We start from the raw sequence: 26,980 nt of genomic DNA, 5'->3' as shown, positions 1-26,980 counted from the left end.
TACACATCACAACCAGGTTTACTAACTACAGTATATTAACATGGTCCTACCCTGGAGACAACCAGGTCCACTAACACGGTCCTACCCCGGAGACAACCAGGTCCACTAACTACAGTATATTAACACGGTCCTACCCCGGAGACAACCAGGTCCACTAACTACAGTATATTAACACGGTCCTACCCCGGAGACAACCAGGTCCACTAACTACAGTATATTAACATGGTCCTACCCCGGAGACAAGCAGGTCCACTAACTACAGTATATTAACATGGTCCTACCCCGGAGACAAGCAGGTCCACTAACTACAGTATATTAACATGGTCCTACCCCGGAATCAACCAGGTCCACTAACTACAGTATATTAACATGGTCCTACCCCGGAGATAACTAGGTCCACTAACACGGTCCTACCCCGGAGACAACCAGGTCCACTAACTACAGTATATTAACATGGTCCTACCCCGGAGACAACCAGGTCCACTAACTACAGTATATTAACATGGTCCTACCCCGGAGACAACCAGGTCCACTAACTACAGTATATTAACATGGTCCTACCCCGGAGACAACCAGGTCCACTAACTACAGTATATTAACATGGTCCTACCCCGGAGACAACCAGGTCCACTAACTACAGTATATTAACATGGTCCTACCCCGGAGACAACCAGGTCCACTAACTACAGTATATTAACATGGTCCTACCCCGGAGTCAACCAGGTCCACTAACTACAGTATATTAACATGGTCCTACCCCGGAGACAACCAGGTCCACTAACTACAGTATATTAACATGGTCCTACCCCGGAGACAACCAGGTCCACTAACTACAGTATATTAACATGGTCCTACCCCGGAGACAACCAGGTCCACTAACTACAGTATATTAACATGGTCCTACCCCGGAGACAACCAGGTCCACTAACTACAGTATATTAACATGGTCCTACCCCGGAGACAACCAGGTCCACTAACTACAGTATATTAACATGGTCCTACCCCGGAGACAACCAGGTCCACTAACTACAGTATATTAACATGGTCCTACCCCGGAGACAACCAGGTCCACTAACTACAGTATATTAACATGGTCCTACCCCGGAGACAACCAGGTCCACTAACTACAGTATATTAACATGGTCCTACCCCGGAGACAACCAGGTCCACTAACTACAGTATATTAACATGGTCCTACCCCGGAGACAACCAGGTCCACTAACTACAGTATATTAACATGGTCCTACCCCGGAGACAACCAGGTCCACTAACTACAGTATATTAACATGGTCCTACCCCAGAGACAACCAGGTCCACTAACTACAGTATATTAACATGGTCCTACCCTGGAGACAGACAAAAAGAGGAATGGCCATTTGTGATATGATACTTTCATGTGTGTGTTACCTTGGGGAAGTCCATGTAGTTGTTGGGGTGGTTAATGTGTTGCTGGTGGTAGTTAGCGGGGTTAGAGATGCCGGTGTCGTCCTGCTCCATGGGCTGGTACTGGGAGAAGGTGTGGTCCGCCTGCAGCCCAGGGTGGATCACGTGACTGCCCATCAGGGGCTGAGACCAACCTGACATGGCTTCTAGAGGTGAGGGAGACGGGAGGTAAGACACACAGAGTGATACGGGGTGAGAGACAAACGGGGTGTGTGCGAGGGAGACGGGGGGTGAGAGATACGGGGTGTGTGCGAGGGAGACGGGGGAGTGAGAGACCAACAGGGTGTGTGCGGGGGAGACTGGAGGACAGAGACAGAAATGGGGGGGGGGGGGTGCGCGAAGGGGTGTGTGTATAGCCATCAGCTGTATATCAGGGCAGTAAGACATTGGGGATGGAGAGACCAGCGTGGGTTAGAGGTTGTGTGTGTGTGTCTGGTATGTGTGTGACTACTCACCAGAGGCGCTGCCGACTCCGAAGGACCATATGCCTCCCTGTCCTACAGGAGCAGTGTAGGAGGTCTGGAGGAGAGGAGGGTTGACGGTGGTCTGTCTGATCCTCGCCAGCCTCTCTGTCCCGATGGGAGGAGGCACCTTCCTGTCCTGCTGGCTGCTGCCCTGCTTGGCCTGGTGGGGAGGGATGGCCACGGGGCCAGACGATGACACCGTGGAGGGAGGGGGCACTGTCTGGGACTCGCCTGGGAAGATGAGAGGTTAAAGGTTAGTGGTTTTGAGTCTAAAACACAGTTAAGCAAAAATCTCTTAAATTGTATTAGTTAAATAATGTATGTTCTGTGTGTTGAATTCCTGGAAAATAAGCTTCATGGCCATTTTAGATTCATTTTCACACATCTGTGTCAGTACCTGATGTGGCAGCGCTCCAGGGGTGAGGGGAGAAGTGCTGTCTGCTGAAGGAGGGGGTGCCCACAGCTGCTGGCCCGTGTAGATAGACTGGACTACCAGACATACTGGTAGCATAGCTGGTCAAAGCTACATACGGAGAAAGGAGAGAGAGTTAGAGGCCTATAGACTGCAGGTAGACTGGACTACAAGACATACAATTGAAGTTGGAAGTTTACATACACTTAGGTTGGAGTCATTAAAACTCGTTTTTCAACCACTCCACAAATTTCTTGTGAACAAACTATAGTTTTGGCAAGTCGGTTAGAACATCTACAGTAATTTTTCCAACAATTGTTTAGACAGATTATTTCACTTATATTTCAGTGGGTCAGGAGTTTACATACACTAAGTTGAATGTGCCTTTAAACAGCTTTGGAAAATTCCAGAATAGGAAGTCATGGCTTTAGAAGCTTCTGATAAGCTAATTGACATAATTTGAGTCAATTGGAGGTGTACCTGTGGATGTATTTCAAGGCCTACCTTCAAACTCAGTGCATCTTTGCTTGACATCATGGGAAAATCAAAAGAAATCAGCCAAGACCTCAGAAAATAAATGTATACCTCCACAGGTCTGATTCATCCTTGGGAGCAATTTCCAAATGCCTGAAGGTACTACGTTCATCTGTACAAACAATAGTACGCAAGTATAAACACCATGGGACCACGCAGTCGTCATACAGCTCAGGAAGGAGACGCGTTCCTGTCTCCTAGAGATTAATGTACTTTTGCGAAAAGTGCAAATCAATCCCAGAACAGCAGCAAAGGACCCTGTGAAGATGCTGGAGGAAACACCATCCCAACCGAAGAACACCATCCCAACCGTGAAGCACAGGGGGTGGCAGCATCATGTTGTGGGGGTGCTTTGCTGCAGGAGGGACTGTTGCACCTCACACAATAGATGGCATCATGAGGTAGGAAAATTATGTGGATATATTGAAGAAACATCTCAAGATATCAGTCAGGAAGTTAAAGCTTGGTTGCAAATGGGTCTTCCAAATGGACAATGACCCCAAGCATACTTCCAAAGTTGTGGCAAAATTGCTTAAGGACAACAAAGTCAAGGTATTGGAGTGTCCTCAATCCCATAGAAAATGTGTGGGCAGAACTGAAAAAGTGTGTGCGAACAAGGAGGCCTACAAACCTGACTCAGTTACACCAGCTCTGTCAGGAGGAATGGGCCAAAATTCACCCAACTTATTGTGAGAAGCTTGTGGAAGGGTACCCAAAACTTTTGACCCAAGTTAAACAATTTAAAGGCAATGCTACCAAATACTAATTGAGTGTATGTAAACTTCTGACCCACTGGAAATGTGATGAAATAAAAGCTAAACTAAATCAGTCGCTCTACTATTATTCTGACATTTCACATTCTAAAATAAAGTGGTGATCCTAACTGACCTAAGACAGGGAGTTTTTACTAGGATTAAATGTCAGGAATTGTGAAGAACAGAGTTTAAATGTATGTGGCTAAGGTGTATGTAAACTTCTGACTTCAACTGTACTGGTAGCATAGCTGGTCAGACATAGAGCTGTAAGACAGGGAGAGAGTTTGGGGCGTAAGGTTGACCAAGAAACTGAAGTTGAAATTGGGTTTCTATTTCAGGAACAAAAATCTTGCTTTTCAATGTTAGTCTGAAAGGATGTTGTTCAAAGCACTTAACATTTTTTATTTATTTTAAATCAGTGCTGGATTATGGTGATATTGTCTATATGCAGGCCTCAGCAAGTACCTTAAACTCTAGACAGTGTATCACGGTGCTTTAAGATCTATTACTAATGCTAGATTACTGACCCATCACTGATCTGTATGCTATGGTGCAATGGACCTCTCTCTCCACCAGGAGGCTAAAGCACGGATACACTTGTATGTGCAAAGCATTGATGGACAACTCCCTTTGCATCTCTGTTCCTTACTGACCAGATCAGTCACTCAATAGAGTCTACGTTCACAGTCGCTGCTGTCCTTGTCTGTTCCTTAGGCTAGAACTGAGATGGGGAAACAATATTTTTCCCATAATGCCCCTTCATCCTGGAACATGCTGCAGAAGGTTGGGGAGTTAGTGTCCTTGTCTGTTTTTAAGATTCTGATCGACAACACTTGGTGACAACTGCAGTTGTTTCTAATATTCAATTGTGTCTAACTTGTGACACTGTCTGTGTGTATTCTGTATTTTTCTGTAATGTTTTATGGACACTGCTATTTCCCTGTTTTGCCTTCTTGCTAGGTCACCCTCGCAAAATAGGTTTTTAACCTCAATAGGTTTTACCTGGTTAAATTAAAAAATATAAAGGTCAAACACAGTAAAATAAATACATCTAAAATGTCCCTTTCTTTTACCAATAGGACTGTTGACCATCCTCTGTGAGGCAGGGCGGTACCCAGGGGCCTTGGAGCTGTCTGGAGGAGGGGCCATCATGCCATCCATCTGGCCCATGTAGGCGGGAGGGGCAGAATACTGCTGCTCAGGAGGGGAGCGGGCAGGGAGGTGGCACGCACCCCACACCTGGTTGTTACCCACCTAATAGAGAGAAGTGGTTAATGAGCAAACTGGGGCACAGGCACTGATGTTTAGGTCACAACCTTTAAACATGCTGTTACTCTATGGCAGGGCTCTCCAACCCTGTTCCTGGAGAGATACCCTTCTGTAGGTTTCAACTCCAACCCTGTTCCTGGAGAGATACCCTTCTGTAGGTTTCAACTCCAACCCTGTTCCTGGAGAGATACCCTTCTGTAGGTTTCAACTCCAACCCTGTTCCTGGAGAGATACCCTTCTGTAGGTTTCAACTCTTAAACTAACTCTTAAAACCTACAGAAGGGTATCTCTCCAGGAACAGGGTTGGAGTTACACCTACTGGATGGTATCTCTCCAGGAACAGGGTTGGAGTTACACCTACTGGATGGTATTTCTCCAGGAACAGGGTTGGAGTTACACCTACTGGATGGTATCTCTCCAGGAACAGGGTTGGAGTTACACCTACTGGATGGTATCTCTCCAGGAACAGGGTTGGAGTTACACCTACTGGATGGTATTTCTCCAGGAACAGGGTTGGAGTTACACCTACTGGATGGTATTTCTCCAGGAACGGGGTTAGAGTTAAAACCTACTGGATGGTATCTCTCCAGGAACATGGTTGGAGTTACACCTACTGGATGGTATTTCTCCAGGAACGGGGTTGGAGTTACACCTACTGGATGGTATTTCTCCAGGAACAGGGTTGGAGAGTCCTGCTCTATTGTAATAAAATGTTTTTCTGTGGATAATAAAATTAGTGGCACCCACCTGGTTGTTGTTGTCGAACATGCTGCTGAAATGGTTGAAGAGGGCTGCAGGGCCGAAGTTAGGGGGCATCTGCTGGGGCTTGGCCCCACCATGGACCTGCTGCTGCTGCATCGGAGAGCCGTTCATCAGACCCATGGAGGACTGGGGCTGAGGGGGCATGGAGGGGGGCTGGGGCAGCTTCTGTTTGGGGTGCTCATGTTGTTGCTGTGTGTTGTGGGGTAGGAACGGTTGTTGTTGTTGCTGCTGCTGGTTGGGGTGTTGGTAGTAGGGCCCTGTCGGGGGCTGCATGCGGTGTGAGATGCGGGGAGCGGGAGCCGAGAAGTGGGGTACGGTGCTGTTGGGGTGTTTGTGTGAGGGGGCGGAGGAGGATGGGGGGAGGTAGGAGCTGGACTGGAGAGGTGGAGGGGGGTCTGATGAGGTGGTGGAGGTTAGGGGAGGAGGGGGTTGGTGCTGCTGCTGGCGGGGCTCAGGTTTGGAGGGGGCAGCCATGGCAGGGGCGGTGAAACCACCTGAACTAACCACATTGTTGACGGAGACGTGCTGGCCCTCCTGAGAGAGGGAGGGGGTCAGCTTCTCCTTGCCTGGGGGAGCAGTGGGGGTGCTGGGAGGTGACTTGGGGGGCTGAGAGATGGGTGCGACCTGGGGATGAGGAGTGTTAGGGGCGTACGTAGCCATTAAGCCCGTGTGTTGGTGGGCGGGAGACACTGTACCTCTCACTGAGTGACTACTGACAGTGGTGGCAGTAACCATGGAGATAGAGTTGATCCCTGTGTGCTTGGGGTCAGAGGTGAACAGCTGTTTCCTGACTGAGGAAGGGGTGGGGGCACTGGGTTGGGCCTGGGCCCCATGAGGGTGGTTAGGGGTGTGGGGTGACCCTGTAGTCGTAGCGGTCTGACTGTTAGAGGCACTAGGACTGGAGACAGAGGAGCCCGTGGATGATGTGTTATTGTGATCATTATGACTAGAAAAGTTGGATCTGGTCTGGTTGTTACCACTACTACCACCGTTGTGTTTGGGGGAGCTGTTGGCGCTACCGGGACTCAGCGGCCGCACCGGGAACGGGCCCCAGGTGCTGGCGGCAGGGGAGAAGGTCCCACCAAACTGGGCCATGGGCAGCCTGGGGAGCCTGATCTGATGCATGGTCTGGGCTGCCAGGAGGGCCAGCTGGGGATGGGCATAGGCCAGGGGGAGAGACACGGGGAAGGGCTGCCTCACTCCAGACAGACCCTTACCCATCTTACCCCCTGTCTGAGAGGATGAGGACTGGAAGGAGACCCCAGAGGACGTGACCAGGGAGCCCAGGGCCTTGGCACCGATGGTGAGGTTAAGGCTAGCTCCAGAGGGGGTGGGGAATGGGGCTGAGGTGGTCTTGGAGCCCGGGGCCCTGATGTGGTTCCTGGGGATCAGGTCCTCTAGTTCCTTGGCTGGGTCCTGGATCAGAGAGTTGATCAGCTGGACTGCGTGGCGTGTTGACTCTGTGCCACCTCTGGAATGAACCATCACAACACAGGGGTCAGGGGCCACACAACAATGAAAACATTCCACGGACATGGTTCCAACCAATCACAGTATCTCAACTCTTCACTGATCTCCTGGAGATACGGCAGGAGGATTAGACACTCCACTTCATTCCTTTTAAATACGTAGAATCACTCAGATCAACACACAGCTATTAACCTTTTAAATACATAGAATCACTCAGATCAGTGGTTCCCAAACTTTTTATAGTCCTGTACCCATTCAAACATTCAACCTCCAGCTGAGTACCCCCTCTGGCACCAGGGTCAGCTGTACCCCCTCTGGCACCAGGGTCAGCGCACTCTCAAATGTTGTTTTGTGCCATCATTGTAAGCCTGCCACATACACACTATACGATACATTTATTAAACATAACAATGAGTGTAAGTTGTCATCATAACCCAGCTCGTGGGAAGTGGCAAAGAGCTCTTTAGGACCAGGGCACGAATAATAATAAATCATTTTGCGCTTTATTTAACCATCTTAAATATAAAACCTTATTTGTTCATTAAAAATTGTGAATAACTCACCACAGGTTAATGATGTGTGCTTCAAAGGATGCACATAACTCTGCACTGTTGGGTTGTGTTGGAGAGTCGGTCTTAAATCATTTTCCACACACAGTCTGTGTCTGTATTTAGTTTTCATGCTAGTGAGGGCCGAGAATCCACTCTCACATAGGTACGTGGTTGCAAAGGCCATCAGTGTCTTTGTGATTTGCCAAGGCAGGATACTCAGCACAGCCCTATTCCGGAAATCTGGCAGTGGCTTCTGATTAAATTCAATTTTCACAAAACCACTTGTTGCAATATCGATGAGGCTTCCTTGTTCAGATATCGGTAAGTGGACTGGAGGCAGGGCATGAAAGGGATAATGAATCCAGTTGTTTGTGTCATCTGTTTTGGGAAAGTACCTGCGTAATTGCTCACCCAACTCTCTCAGGTGCTTCGCTATATCACATTTGACTTTGTCCGTAAGCTTGAGTTAATTTGCACACAAACAAATCATACAATGATGGAAGACCTGTGTTTTGTCCTTGTTAATACAGACAGAGAAGATCTCCAACTTCGTAATCATAGCCTCAATTTTGTCCCGCACATTGAATATAGTTGGAGAGTCCCTGTAATCCTAGATTCAGATCATTCAGGCGAGACAAAACATCACCCAGATAGACCAGTCGTGTGAGAAACTTGTCATCGTGCAAACGGTCAGTGAAAATGATGGTCAGTAAAGAAAACTTTAAGCTCGTCTCTCAATTTTAAAAAACGTGTCAATACTTTGCCCCTTGATAACCAGCGCACTTCTGTATGTTGTAAAAGCGTTACATGGTCGCTGCCCATATCATTGCATAATGCAGAAAATACACAAGAGTTCAGGGGTCTTGATTTAACAAAGTAAACCATTTTCACTGTAGTGTCCAAGCTGTCAGGCATTCCTTTGGCAGCAAGAGCCTCTCGGTGGATGCTGCAGTGAACCCAAGAGCCTCTCTGTGGATGCTGCAGTGAACCCAAGAGCCTCTCTGTGGATGCTGCAGTGAACCCAAGAGCCTCTCTGTGGATGCTGCAGTGAACCCAAGAGCCTCTCTGTGGATGCTGCAGTGAACCCAAGAGCCTCTCTGTGGATGCTGCAGTGAACCCAAGAGCCTCTCTGTGGATGCTGCAGTGAACCCAAGAGCCTCTCTGTGGATGCTGCAGTGAACCCAAGAGCCTCTCTGTGGATGCTGCAGTGAACCCAAGAGCCTCTCTGTGGATGCTGCAGTGAACCCAAGAGCCTCTCTGTGGATGCTGCAGTGAACCCAAGAGCCTCTCTGTGGATGCTGCAGTGAACCCAAGAGCCTCTCTGTGGATGCTGCAGTGAACCCAAGAGCCTCTCTGTGGATGCTGCAGTGAACCCAAGAGCCTCTCTGTGGATGCTGCAGTGAACCCAAGAGCCTCTCTGTGGATGCTGCAGTGAACCCAAGAGCCTCTCTGTGGATGCTGCAGTGAACCCAAGAGCCTCTCTGTGGATGCTGCAGTGAACCCAAGAGCCTCTCTGTGGATGCTGCAGTGAACCCAAGAGCCTCTCTGTGGATCACCATATAAGACGCTTCCGTGGCTTATTCTTCAAATGGTCGTGTTTCGTTTCTAAATGTCTGCGCAAGAGTGAAGGTTTCCCGCGAGAGAGTAACGGTTTATGTGAGTGGATGTTAATTATTTGACTAGGCTACCTGTATCACCCAAATGTAGCCCCATTGGAAAATATAAACATACTGTTTATTTTTTAAGTGAATCACATTTTTATTCGGGGTACCCCCGATGGCCTGGCGCATACCCCTGGTAGTTTGGGAAAAACCTGACTCGGATAAATCAACGCATAGCTATTACCCTTTTCTCTGCTTTCCTCCTGTTCAGTTCTCTACTCTGCTGACTGGTGTAATAGTGTGCTGCCGTCACCACAGGGGTCCCCTCCCTGTCCCTACCTGATGGTGATCATTCTCTCTCCGTTCTTGTCTTTCTGTTTGTCCACATCGATGTGTGCTCCCGTCACGTCCTGTATAGCTGTGATGTTGCAGCCTCCTCTACCCATGATCCTCGACACCACCGAGGCCGGGACCGACAGCTTCTTGGACCTGCAGCCCAGCGAGAGAGAGAGCGAGAGATTCATATGGGGTTTAGAACTTGGCCAAAGCACAAAATCCATGCGAAGCCACAGGTCTGACAACTTACAGGCCTGACAACTCACTCATGGTCTAAAACAGTGGTTCCCAACCAGGGGTACCTGGCCTATCCACAGTGGGGACTAGAGAAGACTCATGAGACCAAAGGCCTACTGATAAAATACACGGGGGTACTCCAGGCAGAGCAAAATTCAGCTGGTGCTACAGTAACCGAAGACGGTTGGAAACCACTGGCCTAAAATGACCTATAGATTAACTTGAAGCATTTCCAGATGGATTTTTATGGATGGAATGTGTGTCTACCCACCGTCTCACCACCTCCTTCCAACCCTCCTCTCTCTTCTGTCCCCTCTTGGGGCTGGTGAGGCTCTTGCTGTTGGAGGATGTGACGGGTAGCGACATGGTCTTAAACTGGGACGGTACAGAGCTGCTGGGGGTCAACTCACTCATGTCTGGAGCTCTGAGAGGGGGAGGGACAGAGGGGGAGCGGGCGAGAGAGAGGGGGAGAGAAAGAGAAAAAGGGGTAAAAGGTCAGATTCACAATTAATACGGTTGCTGTTTTTAACTACGTAGTTGTATTAGAAATGTACTGTTCTGTGTGATTGGTGGTGCTTGACCAGCTCCTTTAGGAGAACTACAGTTCTGTGTGATTGGTGGTGCTTGACCAGCTCCTTTAGGAGAACTACAGTTCTGTGTGATTGGTGGTGCTTGACCAGCTCCTTTAGGAGAACTACAGTTCTGTGTGATTGGTGGTGCTTGACCAGCTCCTTTAGGAGAACTACAGTTCTGTGTGATTGGTGGTGCTTGACCAGCTCCTTTAGGAGAACTACAGTTCTGTGTGATTGGTGGTGCTTGACCAGCTCCTTTAGGAGAACTACAGTTCTGTGTGATTGGTGGTGCTTGACCAGCTCCTTTAGGAAAACTACAGTTCTGTGTGATTGGTGGTGCTTGACCAGCTCCTTTAGGAGAACTACAGTTCTGTGTGATTGGTGGTGCTTGACCAGCTCCTTTAGGAAAACTACAGTTCTAACTCAAACCAAAGGTACTGCAGGTCACTCACTTCTGTGTAGGTTTGGAGATGGAGACGGTGACTGGGTGTAGCTGATGACAGTGTCTCTTCTCTGGGCCTGGCTGCAGGCTGTGAGAGGGGCCCGAGGACGAAGAGGATGAAGAGGAAGAGGAAGAAGAGGAGAGGTCAGGGAGGAAGTTGAGCTCCTGGCTCTTGCCCCCACTGCTGCTACTCTCACTGGCACAGTCGGTGCTGTCCAGGGGGTCTGAGTCGCTGGTGCCCCCTGCACCCGCAGCCCCGCCCCGCGGGTCACCATGGATCTTGTTTGCCTTGTGTTGTGCCAGCACCACCTGCTGGACAGAGATGGAATTATCACTGATTAGACACCTTGATTGACTTGCTTTGACTGTTTGACAGTAGAATTGTGAAAGGAAATGTGTATTTACAGCCTTCCAGAATTGTTTTTTAAAACACTGGCTTCACTCATCCTTGAATTTATCTACATTATATTTTACAGTCATGACCAGCAGTATGTGGACACCTGCTCGTCTAACAGCTCATTCCAAAATCACGGGGATTAATATGGAGTTGGTCCCCCTTTGCTGCTATAACAACCTCCACTCGTCTGGTTTTCCACTAGATGTTGGAACATTGCTGCGGGGACTTGCTTCCATTCAGCCGCAAAAGCATTAGTGAAGTCGGGCACTGATGTTGGGATTTTAGTCCAGGCTCAGTCGGCATTCCAATTCATCCCAAGGGTGTTAGATGGTGTTGAGGTCAGGGCTCTGTGCAGGCCAGTCAAATTCTTCTATATCGATCTCAACAAACTCTTTCTGCATGGACCTCGCTTCATGCACAGGGGCATTGTCATGCTTAAACATGAAAGGGCATTCCCCAAACTGTTGCCAAAGTTGGAAGCACAAAATAATCTAGAATGTCATTGTATGCTGTAGTGATTTCCATTCACTGGAACAAGGCGCCTAGCCTGAAACATGAAAAACAGCCCCAGATCATTATTCTTCCTCCACCAAACTATACAGTTGGCACTATGCATTGGGGCAGGTAGTGTTCTCCTGGCATCCGCCAAACCCAGATTTGTCTGTCGGACTGCCTGATGTGTGGCTGCTCGGCCATGAAAACCCATTTCATAAAGCCCCAGACAAAACAGTTCTTGTGCTGAAGTTGCTTCCAGAGACAGTTTGGAACTAGGTAGTGAGTGTTGAAACCGAGGACAAACTTTCTATGCGCTTCAGCGATCCCGTTCTGTGAGCTTGTGTGACCTACCACTTTGCCGCTGAGCCATTGTTTCTCCTAGACGTTTCCACTTCACAATAATAGCACTTCAAGTTGAGCAGGGCAACTCTAGCAGGGCAGAAATTTGATGAACTGACCTACTGGGAAGTTGGCATCCTATGACGGGGTCACGTTGAAAGTCAGAGCTCTTCAGTAAGGACATTCTACTGCCAATGCTTGTCTATGGAGATTGCATTGCTGTGTGCTCGATTTTCTACACCGGTCAGCAATGTGCATGGCTGAAATAGACAAATCCAATAATTTGAAAGGGGTGTCCACACACACAAGTTTGGACACATCTACTCATTCAAGGGTTTTTCTTTATTTTTACATTGTAGAATAAGTGACAACATCAAAACTATGAAACCAAAAAAAGTGTTAAACAAAAATATATATTTTATATTTGAGATTCTTCAAAGTTGCCACCCTTTGCTTTGACAGCTTTGCACACTTGGCATTCTCTCAACCAGCTTCATCTGGAATGCTTTTCTAACAGTCTTGAAAGAGTTCCCACATATGCTGAGCACTTGTTGGCTGCTTTTCCTTCACTCTGCGGTCCAACTCAACCCGAACCATCTCAATTGGGTTGAGGTCGGGTGATTGTGGAGGCCAGGTCATCTGATGCAGCACTTACACAGCCCTTACACAGCCTGGAGGTGTGTTGGGTCATTGTCTTGTTGAAAAATAAATGATAGTCCCACTAAGCAAAAACCAGATGGAATGGTGAATCGCTGCAGAATGCTATGGTAACCATGCTGGTTAAGTGTGCCTTGAATTCTAAATAAATCACTGACAGTGTCACCAGCAAAGCACTCCCACACCATAACGCCTCCTCCTCCATGCTTCACGGTGGGAACCACACATGCAGATATCATCCTTTCACTCACACAGCGGTCTCACAAAGACAGGGCGGTTTAAACCAAATATCTCAAATTTGGACTCATCAGACCAAAGCACAGATTTCCACCGGTCTAATGTCCATTGCTCATGTTTCTGGGCCCAAACAAGTCTCTTCTTATTGGTGTCCTTAAATAGTGGTTTCTTTGCAGCAATTTGACGATGAAGGCCTGATTCACGCAGTCTCCTCTGAACAGTTGATGTTGAGATGTGTCTGTTACTTGAACTCTGAAACATGTATTTAGGCTGCAATTTCTGAGGCTGGTAACTCTAATGAACTGATCCTCTGCAGCAGAGGTAACTCTGGTCTTCCTTTCCTGTGGCGTTACCAATGAGAGCCAGTTTCATCATAGTGCTTGATGGTTTTTGCGACTGCACTTGAATAAACTTTTATATTTCTTTACATTTTCCGGATTGACTGACCTTCATGTCTTAAAGTAATGGCCTGTTGTTCCTCTTCGCTTATTTGAGATGTTCTTGCCATAATATGGACTTGGTCATTTACCAAATAGGGCTTTCTTCTGTATACCCCCCTACCTTGTCACAACACAACTGATTGGCTCAAATGCATTAAGGAAAGAAATTCTACAAATTAACTTTTAACAAAGCACACCTGTTAATTGAAATGCATTCCAGGTGACTACCTCATGAAGCTGGTTGAGAGAATGCCAAGAGTGTGCAAAGCTGTCATCAAGGCAAAGGGTGGTTACTTTGAAAAATCTCAAACATATTTTGAGGTGTTAACACTTGGTTACTACATGATTCCATGTGTGTCATTTCATAGTTTTGATGTAGAAAATAGTAATAATAAAGCAAAACCCTTGAATGAGCAAGTGTTCAAACTTTTGACTGGTACGGTGTGTGTGTGTGTGTGTGTGTGTGTGTGTGTGTGTGTGAAATCTAAATGTGAATCTATACTTTAAATACAACCAACCGCCTGTGGGTCCTGACGTATGATTGGTTAGTTACCTGTGGGTCCTGACGTATGATTGGTTAGTTAGTTACCTGTGGGTCATGACATATGATTGGTTAGTTAGTTACCTGTGGGTCCTGACATATGATTGGTTAGTTACCTGTGGGTCCTGCCGTATGATTGGTTCGCTGGGGGAGGAGTCCTTGGTCTTGTTCTTCTTGCTCTTGCGGTTGGTGCTGGTCGTCGTGGCAACACTGGCCCTCTTGCCGAACACAGAGCTGAAGGAGGGCGAGGTGGCGGGAATACCGATTGTGGTGGTAGTGGTCGCACTGGGGGGGTCGATGGGGGGGTCCACTTCTGAAGAGCAGGAGGGATGAATGTAGAGTTGAAGAGACAGTTCCACAATATTACATAGACATGTGTTTCCTTACTTTGAAAACAGAAAAGGATTGACTGCAATCTACACTTAGCTTTTGTTAAAGGAAATGCTCTTTTGCACACCAATATCTCTACCTGTACATGACCATCTGATCATTTATCACTCCAGTGTTAATCTGCAAAATTGTAATTATTTGCCTACCTCCTCATGCCTTTTGCACACAATGTATTTAGACTCTTTTTTTTCTACTGTGTTATTGACTTGTTAATTGTTTACTCCATGTGTAACTCTGTGTTGTCTGTTCACACTGATATGCTTTATCTTGGCCAGGTCGCAGTTGCTAATGAGAACTTGTTCTCAACTAGCCTACCTGGTTAAATAAAGGTGTTCTCAACTAGCCTACCTGGTTAAATAAAGGTGTTCTCAACTAGCCTACCTGGTTAAATAAAGGTGTTCTCAACTAGCCTACCTGGTTAAATAAAGATGAAATATTTTTTTTATTTTTATAAACTAGCCACAGCAAACAAATGTTAATAATCAGTATTTTGGGAACAAAAGGATAGATATTGAAATCAAGATATAATTTACCCTCAGCGGAGTCATCCTGCTTCTGCATCTCATAGTCCTCCTCCCCCTCCTCCTTGTTTGTCTTCTGCTCCTGCTCCTCCTCCTCCTCCTCCTCCTCCTGCTTTTTCTTCTGCTCCTCCTTCTTCTTCTTGCGTTTCTCCTTACGTTTCTCTCTCTTGGCGGCCAGGGCCTGCTTCTTGCTCTCCTCTCTGGACTTCTCCAGGTCGAGCTCCTTGAGGAGAATGCTGGCGTTCTTGTTGGCTTCAGCAGCCTGCTGGTCTTTGGCTTTGACGATGGTCTCCATGCACTGATGGCACTTCTTCAACAACTCCTGAGAGAGGGAGGGATGGAGAGAGGGAGGGGTGGAGGGGGAGGGATGGAGAGATGGAGGGGGAGGGATGGAGAGATGGAGGGATGGAGAGAGTTCGTGGAGTTAGTGGACACAACTCTTTCTAACCCACTGCCATACTTGCTCAAAGAGACACAATTCCAAACCGGTGGTGGTGTTACCTTGTCAGCGATGGTGGCGATGTATCTCATACACTCAATGTCTGAGGGGAACTGGTTGACCTCCTTTACCAGGTACTGAACCACCTTTACATGACCCTGAGAAACACAGACAAGGGGAGAGAGAAAATGAAAGACACCTGTAAAATAGGCCAATATTGTTTCAGGTTGGGAGCAGTAAAGGTATGGGGAAGACTTTAGGACCTGGTACTGGAACTAGGTTGTGAGAGGGCCAGGTGTTGCAGCGGGGAAGGGTCATCCTGCGACACGACCTACCTTACGGAAGGCAGCCATGAGCGGTGTGATCTTGCGGTTGTCTGCAGCGTCTACGTCGGCCCCAGCCTGCACCAGCAGCTGAACCACATCAAAATGGCCGCCGTTGGCCGCCAGCCACAGAGGTGTGTTCCCCTTCTTGTTGCGAACATCAATGTGAGCCCCCCTGGAGAAGGGAGGAAAACAGGGACAAGAGATTAACAGGATAAAAAGATGAACGAGAGAATCAAAACATTGCCTTTTAGGGAAATTCCTGGCTTCAAAATGAACACTCAGACAAAGACCTTGATTAATTCAGAATGATTGATTAGTTGGTTTAATGCCCACCTGTTGATGAGCAGCTCACAGAACTTGTAGTGGCCCTTGTCTGCAGCGATGGTGAGGGCTGTGTCTCGGGACGAGGGGACAGGAGGGGCGTTGACGTCAGCCCCTTTATCCAGCAGCACCCGGCCCACCTCAGCATAGCCCCCCGACGCTGCCTCCATTAGAGGGGTCAGACCAGTCTACCAGGGGAGGGGGAGGTCAACATCACATTTTCAATATGGGGCCAATCCCTCAAACACTTAGTCAGGCACTGGGAGTTGGAGTGACAATTCTCTAGTTAGGATTCACCAGAGCCTATATGCAACTTGGCTCTGGACTTGATATACTGCTATAATATGGACCGCGACCGGTTCTGTCTCCTCACCTTGGCTCTGTGCTCTACGTTGGCCTTGCGGTCCAGCAGCAGACTGACCACCTCAGCCCGGCCCTGGAAGCAGGCCAGAGTCAGAGCCGTATTCCTATTGGTCTCGATCTGAGCGTTGATGTCTGAGCCCATGTCCAGCAGCAGCTTGACCGCAGGGACGTGACCGTTCATCGCTGCCAGCATCAGGGGAGAGATACCCAGCTTACTGCCCGTCCTGGAGACAGAAAGATCGAGGGAGGATTTTATCAATTAGTGAGAGACGTGAGGGACTTTCACTACCAAAGATGCAGTCATCATTCATTTAAACAACCCAGTGAACTTTTCTGATTTAAGAGATGCTATTTCATAAATACATGTATTTGTTGAAGACCTGGGAAAGTAGTGGTATCAGTTAAAAGAAACCACGTTGGTCCCGTCCCGTACCTGGAGTTGATCTCTGAGCCGGCGTTGAGGAGGATCTTGATGATGTTGACATAGCCTCCAGACGCCGCCAGGCTCAAAGGGGTGTAGTCCGACACGTTACGATGTTCTTTATTAGCTCCTCGCAACAGCAACAACTCCACCACCTAGGAGAGGAGACAAGGAAATGGAAGTCTATTGTTTTCTCAATATGCTATTTCTGTGAAAGGGGAGTTGATTTAGATTCAATGTGGTGATTCATAGAAAGGAAGTGAGCATGTACCATAGAATTACACACTAGAAACACATCTAAATCAGAGCTCTGCTGTACCTCTTGTCGTCCCCCTGAGCAGGCCAGGGAGAGGGGCGTGTCTTTGGTTCTCTCCGACTGGGCCTCTATGTCACCCCCTTTATCCAGAAGGAGCTCCACCACCCCTACGTGGCCCGCTGTCGCAGCCAGGATCAGAGGGGTGAAGCCTGGGCAGATGACGAGGAGGGGGTCACAACCAGATATACAGATTCACCCAATACAATGTGAAACACTTTGAACACTGTATAAATCCTGTCTTGGATGTATGAAAAAAATATTACTGATTAATCAGAAAATAAAATATGTCTGACGGATATACAGGCCCAACTAACATTTAGAATGAACAGTAACTGTGTGTGTTACCCTTCTTGTCGCGATGCTCGATGTTGGCTCCTCGCGCGATGAGAACAGACACCAGCTCCTCGTGTCCTCCGGCACATGCCAGCGTCAGCGCAGTGTCATGGTTACTCTCCGTCTGAAAGGAGAGGGACACACACATTTACAACAACGCTGTGTGTAGGTGTGTCTTTCAGTCTTGAATGTGTGTGTGTGTGTGTGTGTGTGTGTGTGTGTGTGTGTGTGTGTGTGTGTGTGACCATTGGCTTTACAGTACATAAGCATCGATATCCACAGCGCGTGTGTGTGTGTGAACAGTGGCTTACGTGTGCGTCGATGTCCACAGAGGGGTAGAGGGGCAGTGGGGAGGGGGGTGAGCCCATACTGGAGGGGGTCTGTGACAGGGGGTCAGACAGGGGGGTGGGGGACGTCGTAGTGTTTAACATGGGTACTCTGCTGCCCACCGCTGCTGGAACAGAGAAAGAAAAGGAGAGAAAGGGAAAAGTATCTGTTACTTTTCAGGCCTTTCTTCTGAGGAATTTGTTCATCAGTATTGTTCTTTCAAATCAGTGCAGTTGAAGAAAAGGAGACAGGGAGTATTCTAAGGAGGAAATAAGTTAAGACTTGAGATGCACCCACCCACAGCAGGTAAAACAGCTGTAAAACCACACTACGCTGCACCCACCCACAGCAGGTAAAACAGCTGTAAAACCACGCTACGCTGCACCCACCCACAGCAGGTAAAACAGCTGTAAAACCACGCTACGCTGCACCCACCCACAGCAGGTAAAACAGCTGTAAAACCACGCTACGCTGCACCCACCCACAGCAGGTAGAACAGCTATAAAACCACACTACGCTGCACCCACCCACAGCAGGTAGAACAGCTGTACGACCACGCTACGCTGCACCCACTCACCTGCCATGATGTCATCCAGCGTGTCTGTAAGCGTCTGAGCGGGCGAAGCCACCATGAGTCCGTCTGGGGCCTGCTGCCCTACCATCCCTGGTCCTAACCCCTGACCTTGACCCAGCATCTGCTGGCCCACCAGTACCCTCTGCAGCTCAGGGCTGGTTCTGCCAGGGCAGGGGTAGTCAGCTGGGCACGGGCTGTACTCAGGTAGGGGCTGGATGGGTACGAAGGCAGTCTGGAGGGGGGGAGGAGGGGGGTGGAGATGGGAGTGGGGGGAGCATAGGGGATGGGGTGAGGGCGAGGGGGGCAGGGGGGGCTGCTGTCCATCCCTGTAGAGGATGGTGTCCACCTGGGGTAGTTTAGCGTAATCTTCCACCTCATCGTCGTCGTCATCATCATCATCCTCCTCATCTTCGTCATCCTGGAATAGGAATGAGGCAAACTTCTACAAATTAAGCAACTAAAAGAAACAGATCTCAAAACACAGCAGGAATGTGATCAGGACAACTTCAGTCAAATTATGATTAGACACTATCAGGGGGACGACAGTCGCGTCTCTATAAGACACTATCAGGGGGACGACAGTCGCGTCTCTATAAGACACTATCAGGGGGGCGACAGTCGCGTCTCTATAAGACACTATCAGGGGGACGACAGTCGCGTCTCTATAAGACACTATCAGGGGGACGACAGTCGCGTCTCTATAAGACACTATCAGGGGGACGACAGTCGCGTCTCTATAAGACACTATCAGGGGGACGACAGTCGCGTCTCTATAAGACACTATCAGGGGGACGACAGTCGCGTCTCTATAAGACACTATCAGGGGGACGACAGTCGCGTCTCTATAAGACACCATCAGGGGGACGACAGTCGCGTCTCTATAAGACACCATCAGGGGGACGACAGTCGCGTCTCTATAAGACACTATCAGGGGGACGACAGTCGCGTCTCTATAAGACACTATCAGGGGGACGACAGTCGCGTCTCTATAAGACACCATCAGGGGGACGACAGTCGCGTCTCCATAAGACACCATCAGGGGGACGACAGTCGCGTCTCCATTAGACACCATCAGGGGGACGACAGTCGCGTCTCCATTAGACACCGGGGGGTGATATTATTAGACACCAGAGGGTGATATTATTAGACACCAGGGGGTGATATTATTAGACACCAGGGGGTGATAGTGATAGACACCAGGGGGTGATAGTATTAGACACCAGGGGGTGATAGTATTAGACACCAGGGGGTGATAGTATTAGACACCAGGGGGTGATAGTATTAGACACCAGGGGGTGATAGTATTAGACACCAGGGGGTGATAGTATTAGACACCAGGGGGTGATAGTGATAGACACCGGGGGGTGATAGTGATAGACACCAGGGGGTGATAGTATTAGACACCAGGGGGTGATAGTATTAGACACCAGGGGGTGATAGACACCGGGGGGTGATATTATTAGACACCGGGGGGTGATAGACACCAAGGGGTGATATTAGACACCAGGGGGAAAATGGCAGAAAAGCAGAAACTCTTAACCAGTCAGAAATAACAGACCACCGCCAACAACTCCTAACCTCCTCATCATCCTCTTCTTCTTCTTCCTCCTCCTCCTCCTCCTCTCTGTTCTCCTCGTCAGACCCTGTGTCCGACCCGGGCTGTGTTCGCGTGTTAACCCCTGGTGTTGCTGTGAGGACCCCAGGCATGGTAGTGTTGGACCCTTCCCCTGGCCCTGGTCCCGGGCCCTGGCCTGCCTCCTGCTCTTCCTTCAGGCCCTTGGCCTCCATGTACTCTTTGGTGAACTGCTGCTGGGTCTTCAACTGCAGCTGGCGCTCCACCTTCTGCAGCTCCTTCAGGATCTTCTTCTTCTTCTGGACCTAGAGGACACACACCATGGGGGGGAATCAGACCCATAGTTCTATGTTCAGGTCTTGCTCATCCATTGGTTGAGAGATTTCAGCAACCCATCAGATCCTATCAGACCTAGGTGGTGTTCATTAGGCACAAAACTAAATTAAATCAATAAAAAAACAGACGAAACTACTTGGAATAAGAAATGCACATTTTCGCTTTGGGTTGTACATTTTTTTGGACAAGACTTTCCATACCTACCTGTATTGAGGGTCTATGACAGCGTTTCCCAAACTCGGTCCTGGGACCCCAAAGTGTCCACATTTTGGGTTTTTCCCGAGCACCACACAGCTGATTCAAAAAAAGATGTATTATTTGAATCATTTTGCTCCGGCAAAAACCAAATTGTGCACCCCTTGGGGTCCCCAGGACCAAGTTTGGGAAACGCTGGTCTATGACCTCATCAATAATTCAATAGGATCTCTCTGTGTTCCTATACCTACGAATGATCATCCGTCTGCTCTCACCTGCTCCTCCCGGCTCTTCTTCAGCTCTTCAATCTTGTCTTTGGTGAGCGGCTCTCCCTGGATGAGTTCCAGAGACTGCAGCTGGGCCTTCTCTATGGCTGAGATCCTCTGGCCCAGCTCATTAAGCTTCCCCTCTGTCTCCTCCACAATACACTCCAGGGGCTGGCACAGGTGGAAGGGGGGCAAGGCCTCTGCATCCCCGGGACCCGGGCCGGGACGTACCCCCCCTGGACTGGAGGGGCTGGAAGGGGTGGCAGCGTGTCTCTGCTTGGACGAACCTGCAGAGGAGGGATGGAGGAAGAGGGATGAGAAGGATTGAGGGAGAAAGGGATGAGAGGAAGATTAGGTCTCACTACAATTAAGTCAATTCCTCATCAGTTGAAGTCACGTCATCGTTAGACACTTTCGATATGTATACTGAACCAAAATATAAACGCAACATGTTTCATGAGCTGAAATAATTGATCCCAGAAATGTTCCATGCGCGTAAAAAGCTAATTTCTCTCAAATGTTGCGCACAAATTTGTTTACATCTCTGTTAATGTGCACTTCTCCTTTGCCAAGATAATCCATCCACCTGACAGGTGTGGCATATCAAGAAACAGCATGATCATTACACAGGTGCTCCTTGTGCTGGGGACAATAAAAGGCCACAAATGTACAGTTTTGTCACAACACAATGCCACAGATGTCTCAGGTTTTGATGGAGCGTGCAATTGGCATGCTGACTGCATGAATGTCCACCATAGCTGTTGCCAGAGAACTGAATGTACATTTCTCTACCATAAGCCGCCTCCAGCGTCGTTTTAGAGAATTTGGAACTACGTCCAACCGACCTCACAACCGCAGACCACGTGTATGGCAATTTGAATGCACAGAGACACCGTGATGAGATCCTGAGGCCCATTGTTGTGCCATTCATCTGCCTCCATCACCTAATGTTTCAGCATGATAATGTACAGCCCCATGTCACAAGGAAGCTGAAAATGTCCCAGTTCTTCCATGCCCTGCATATTCACCAGACATGTCTCCCTTTAAGCATGCTTGGGATGCTATGGATCGACATGTACGACAGTATGTTCCAGTTCCCGCCAATACCCAGCAACTTTGCACGATTGAAGAGGAGCGGGACAACATTCAACAGGCCACAATCAACAGCCTGATCAACTCTATGTGAAGGAAATGTGTCGCGCTGCATGATGCAAATGGTGGTCACACCAGATACTGACTGGTTCTGACCACGCCCCTACATGCATCTGTGACCAACAGATGCATATCTGTATTCCCAGTCATGTGAAATCCATAGATTAGGACCTAATTTATTTATTTAGTTTGACTGATTTCCTTATATGAACTATAACTCAGTAAAATCTGGGAAATTGTTGCATGTTGCTTTTATATTTTTGTTCAGTATATAACTGGCCAGGCCAGGGCTCCCCGTTCATAACTGGCCAGGGCTCCCCGTTCATAACTGGCCAGGGCTCCCCGTTCATAACTGGCCAGGCCAGGGCTCCCCGTTCATAACTGGCCAGGCCAGGGCTCCCCGTTCATAACTGGCCAGGCCAGGGCTCCCCGTTCATAACTGGCCAGGCCAGGGCTCCCCGTTCATAACTGGCCAGGCCAGGGCTCCCCGTTCATAACTGGCCAGGCCAGGGCTCCCCGTTCATAACTGGCCAGGCCAGGGCTCCCCGTTCATAACTGGCCAGGCCAGGGCTCCCCGTTCATAACTGGCCAGGCCAGGGCTCCCCGTTCATAACTGGCCAGGCCAGGGCTCCCCGTTCATAACTGGCCAGGCCAGGGCTCCCCGTTCATAACTGGCCAGGCCAGGGCTCCCCGTTCATAACTGGCCAGGGCTCCCCGTTCATAACTGGCCAGGGCTCCCCGTTCATAACTGGCCAGGGCTCCCCGTTCATAACTGGCCAGGGCTCCCCGTTCATAACTGGCCAGGGCTCCCCGTTCATAACTGGCCAGGGCTCCCCGTTCATAACTGGCCAGGGCTCCCCGTTCATAACTGGCCAGGGCTCCCCGTTCATAACTGGCCAGGGCTCCCCGTTCATAACTGGCCAGGGCTCCCCGTTCATAACTGGCCAGGGCTCCCCGTTCATAACTGGCCAGGGCTCCCCGTTCATAACTGGCCAGGGCTCCCCGTTCATAACTGGCCAGGGCTCCCCGTTCATAACTGGCCAGGGCTCCCCGTTCATAACTGGCCAGGGCTCCCCGTTCATAACTGGCCAGGCTCCCCGTTCATAACTGGCCAGGGCTCCCCGTTCATAACTGGCCAGGGCTCCCGTTCATAACTGGCCAGGGCTCCCCGTTCATAACTGGCCAGGGCTCCCCATTCATAACTGGCCAGGGCTCCCCATTCATAACTGGCCAGGGCTCCCCATTCATAACTGGCCAGGGCTCCCCGTTTTAACCTTTGCTGGTGACAGGTGGAGGGGGTGTGGTGATGTTGGAAGGGGCTCTGTCTGGCTCCTGGGGGGGCACCACCATGGCCAGGGCCTGGAATGGGACACGAGGAACCTGGGGATAGATGAGTGGTCGTAAAACATCAACCACTTTGACAACTAGTTAAACACAATTTCCATGCTGACCATTTCCTGTTTCAATAGCATAAAACTATTTCATGAAAAACATTTAACCTGAGAGGGGTCTTGTGAGGGGGGTGTGAGTTGGCAGAGGTCGGGCGCGGGGACAGACAGGATGTTGTTAGGGAAGTCTAGCAGGTAGGACACCACGTTGGTGTGGCCGCCCTTAGCAGCTTCAATCAGCATTGTCGAGCCGTCCTATTGGAGGAGAAACAGGAAGTGAGTGTAAGTCTACATGAGGCTTCAAAGTTCACTTTTTCTATTCTGATACTGTTGTTACTATGGCTGAGATGAACAGGTTCCTTATGAGTTTGATGGTGTTGTTTGATGATGGTGTGTGTTTTCTACCTTCAGTCTGTGTGTGTGTTTTCTACCTTCAGTCTGTGTGTGGGGTCAGGTGTGTGTGTGTGTGTGTGTGTTTTCTACCTTCAGTCTGTGTGTGGGGTCAGCTCCGTGCGTCAGCAGCAGCTCTACCACAGCCAGGTGTCCTCCAGCGCAGGCCAGAGACACCACCGTGTGGTCCTTGTTAGCCGTCGCTCTGTTCACATTAGCACCTGGACACAAAACACAAGAAACTTTCACTTTAAATACACTTCTAAGAATCAATAGTTTCAAAACAACAATAGTTCAAAATGAATGTAGATCCTATATAAGGGACTTCTACTTGTTTTTTAATGCAGTCTAAGCCAAAGACTATTAGAACCAGGGGTTGGAACCAGTTCAGGAAACAGAACCAAAAACGAGAAAACAACATTGAGGAACGAAGGAGATTCTGGAACAAAACCGTTATTTTAAAAGCATGGGGCCTGGTAAAACACATTTTACGTTCCCAAGCTTGGTTTTTTTCAGTCCCACAGAAAACACCACCAAAGCAGCTATGCAAAGCAGTCACTCTGACATCACCTACTCCTTCCAGTGGCTGCCATAGTAGGACATCGTTTTAACGAGGACATTGTAGAGGGTTTAAAGAAAAAGATGCAGTCTAACCTAACCCACCCTTGCTGATGAGGAACTGCACGGTGCAGAGGTGTCCTGCTCTGGCTGCCTTCATCAGGGGTGTCCTCCCCCCCTCAGACTCATGCTCCTGGAGAACAGACAAACAGGAAGTGGATTTTAGGAGGCCCACACACACACAGTTTTGTATTGCTATCCTTGTGGGGACCAAATAATTGATTCCCATCCAAAATTATATTTTCCTTAACCCCTAAATCTAACCCTAAGCCTAACCCCAACCTTAATTCTAACCCTATAACTATACCTAAACCTAACTAACTAACCCCCAAGCCTAAAATAGTAATGTCCGAATTTTATAGTTTTACTATCCTTGTGAGGACTACTGGTACCAACAAGGACAGTAAAACAAACTAAGAGCTAACAGGGAAGATCAGACACAGGGAGATGGTGACAGAATGAAAGAGCTAACAGGGAAGATCAGACACAGGGAGATGGTGACAGAAGGAAAGAGCTAACAGGGAAGATCAGACACAGGGAGATGGTGACAGAATGAAAGAGCTAACAGGGAAGATCAGACACGGAGATGGTGACAGAGTGAGAGATAACAGGTGTTTATGTACCAGATCAGCTCCAGTCTGCAGTAGAACGTCGGCCACATCAGTGTGTCCGTTCTCACACGCGTACGTCAGCGCTGTGTCTCCTGTCGCCGTCGTAGCATGCACGTTTGCCCCTATAGAGAGAGGTCAGAGTTCAGAGCAGACCAACAAAAACTAACAAGCCCTGTTAAAAAGGTAGAAGTTGTCAACTTTACCTTCAATGGCCAAGGCCTGGAGTCTCACATAAGTACTCTACAAAAATACTAAAGATCAAACAAAGAATCCTGAATATTTGACCAGCTCCAGGTGTTTATGTACCTGCAGTCAGGTGGTGTTTGACCAGCTCCAGGTGTTTATGTACCTGCAGTCAGGAGGTATTTGAAAAGCTCCAGGTGTTTATGTACCTGCAGTCAGGAGGTATTTGACCAGCTCCGGGTGTTTATGTACCTGCAGTCGGGAGGTATTTGACCAGCACCAGGCGTTTATGTACCTGCAGTCGGGAAGTGTTTATGTACCTGCAGTCAGGAGTTATTTGACCAGCTCCAGGTGTTTATGTACCTGCAGTCAGGAAGTATTTGACCAGCTCCAGGTGTTTATGTACCTGCAGTCGGGAGGTGTTTGACCAACTACAGATGTTTATGTACCTGTAGTCGGGAGGTGTTTATGTACCTGCAGTCAGGTGGTGTTTGACCAGCTCCAGGTGTTTATGTACCTGCAGTCAGGTGGTGTTTGACCAGCTCCAGGTGTTTATGTACCTGCAGTCAGGAGTTATTTGACCTGCTCCAGGTGTTTATGTACCTGCAGTCAGGAGGTGTTTGACCAGCTCCAGGTGTTTATGTACCTGCAGTCAGGTGGTGTTTGACCAGCTCCAGGAGTTTATGTACCTGCAGTCAGGAGTTATTTGACCAGCTCCAGGTGTTTATGTACCTGCAGTCAGGAGGTGTTTGACCAGCTCCAGGTGTTTATGTACCTGCAGTCAGGTGGTGTTTGACCAGCTCCAGAAGTTTATGTACCTGCAGTCAGGAGGTATTTGACCAGCTCTAGGTGACCCTCCTGTGCAGCCTCCATGAGAGGCGTGGAGCAGCCCAGCTCGATGTCGGCCCCGGCCTTGATGAGGAAGTCGGCCACCTCCAGGAACCCTCCACAGCAGGACAGCGTCAGGGCTGTTTCCTGGGTCTCCTCTGTCTGGGCGTTGATGTTCGCACCTGGAGGGGAGGGAGGAGAGCGAGAGAGATGGAGGGAGGGAGGAGAGAGATGGAGGGAGGAGAGCGAGAGAGATGGAGGGAGGGAGGAGAGAGATGGAGGGAGGAGAGCGAGAGAGATGGAGGGAGGAGAGCGAGAGAGATGGAGGGAGGAGAGCGAGAGAGATGGAGGGAGGGAGGAGAGCGATGGAGGAGATGGAGGGAGGCGAGCGATGGAGGAGATGGAGGGAGGCGAGCGATGGAGGAGATGGAGGGAGGCGAGCGATGGAGGAGATGGAGGGAGGCGAGCGATGGAGGAGATGGAGGGAGGCGAGCGATGGAGGCGAGCGATGGAGGAGAGCGATGGAGGAGAGCGATGGAGGAGAGCGATGGAGGAGAGCGATGGAGGAGATGGAGGGAGGAGATGGAGGGAGGAGGAGATGGAGGGAGGAGATGGAGGGAGGAGAGCGATGGAGGGAGGAGATGGAGGGAGGAGAGCGGAGATGGAGGAGATGGAGGGAGGAGAGCGGAGATGGAGGAGATGGAGGGAGGAGAGCGGAGATGGAGGGAGGAGAGCGAGAGCAATGGAGGAGAGCGAGATGGATAGAGATAGATAGAGAGGGAGGGAGGGAGAGATGGAGGGAGGGAGAGATGGAGGGAGGGAGAGATGGAGGGAGGTAAGTGCCTATATTAGGAGTGAGACCCTCACCAACAGGCCTGACAAAGCACTTCATTGCACACCATAACATAGTATATATGCAACAATATATGCAACAGCATTGAACAGTGTGCAGGTATCCATTTATCTTCCAGTTGATTACCCTGAGCCAGTAGCAGGGCCACCATCTCTTCATGACCTTCTCTGGCTGCCTCCATCAGAGGAGTGTAACCTTCATCATTCACCTGGACACATTAAAACAGACAGTTACAGGACACTGAGTCCCAAAAACCCCACTTCCCCTCACCCCCCCATTCCCTCGCCCCCCCCATTTGAACA

The 26,980-nt window shown here is 49.2% G+C and overlaps 1 protein-coding gene across 1 annotated transcript in view; it reads right to left on the bottom strand.

The window, feature by feature from the left end:
- LOC109879766 (ankyrin repeat and KH domain-containing protein 1-like) overlaps nt 1-26,980 on the bottom strand; it is a 56,340-nt gene that overhangs the window by 998 nt on the left and 28,362 nt on the right. The window contains 28 exon segments of the mRNA XM_031789721.1: nt 1,408-1,589; nt 1,899-2,138; nt 2,305-2,430; nt 4,682-4,862; nt 5,625-7,110; nt 9,601-9,750; nt 10,106-10,258; nt 10,859-11,157; nt 14,071-14,267; nt 14,878-15,187; nt 15,367-15,462; nt 15,640-15,802; nt 15,964-16,139; nt 16,325-16,538; nt 16,748-16,890; nt 17,055-17,200; nt 17,397-17,508; nt 17,696-17,835; nt 18,289-18,724; nt 19,864-20,163; nt 20,665-20,942; nt 23,082-23,187; nt 23,307-23,450; nt 23,679-23,806; nt 24,249-24,336; nt 24,827-24,936; nt 25,816-26,007; nt 26,805-26,886. Of these exon segments, the coding sequence (XP_031645581.1) occupies nt 1,408-1,589; nt 1,899-2,138; nt 2,305-2,430; nt 4,682-4,862; nt 5,625-7,110; nt 9,601-9,750; nt 10,106-10,258; nt 10,859-11,157; nt 14,071-14,267; nt 14,878-15,187; nt 15,367-15,462; nt 15,640-15,802; nt 15,964-16,139; nt 16,325-16,538; nt 16,748-16,890; nt 17,055-17,200; nt 17,397-17,508; nt 17,696-17,835; nt 18,289-18,724; nt 19,864-20,163; nt 20,665-20,942; nt 23,082-23,187; nt 23,307-23,450; nt 23,679-23,806; nt 24,249-24,336; nt 24,827-24,936; nt 25,816-26,007; nt 26,805-26,886 (6,378 nt within the window).

This window comes from Oncorhynchus kisutch, linkage group LG15, assembly GCF_002021735.2.
Source record: "Oncorhynchus kisutch isolate 150728-3 linkage group LG15, Okis_V2, whole genome shotgun sequence".
NCBI classification, from domain to species: domain Eukaryota; kingdom Metazoa; phylum Chordata; class Actinopteri; order Salmoniformes; family Salmonidae; genus Oncorhynchus; species Oncorhynchus kisutch.
The sequence above is the reverse complement of the archived record's forward strand: the minus strand, read 5'-3'. Positions and strand labels throughout refer to the sequence as shown.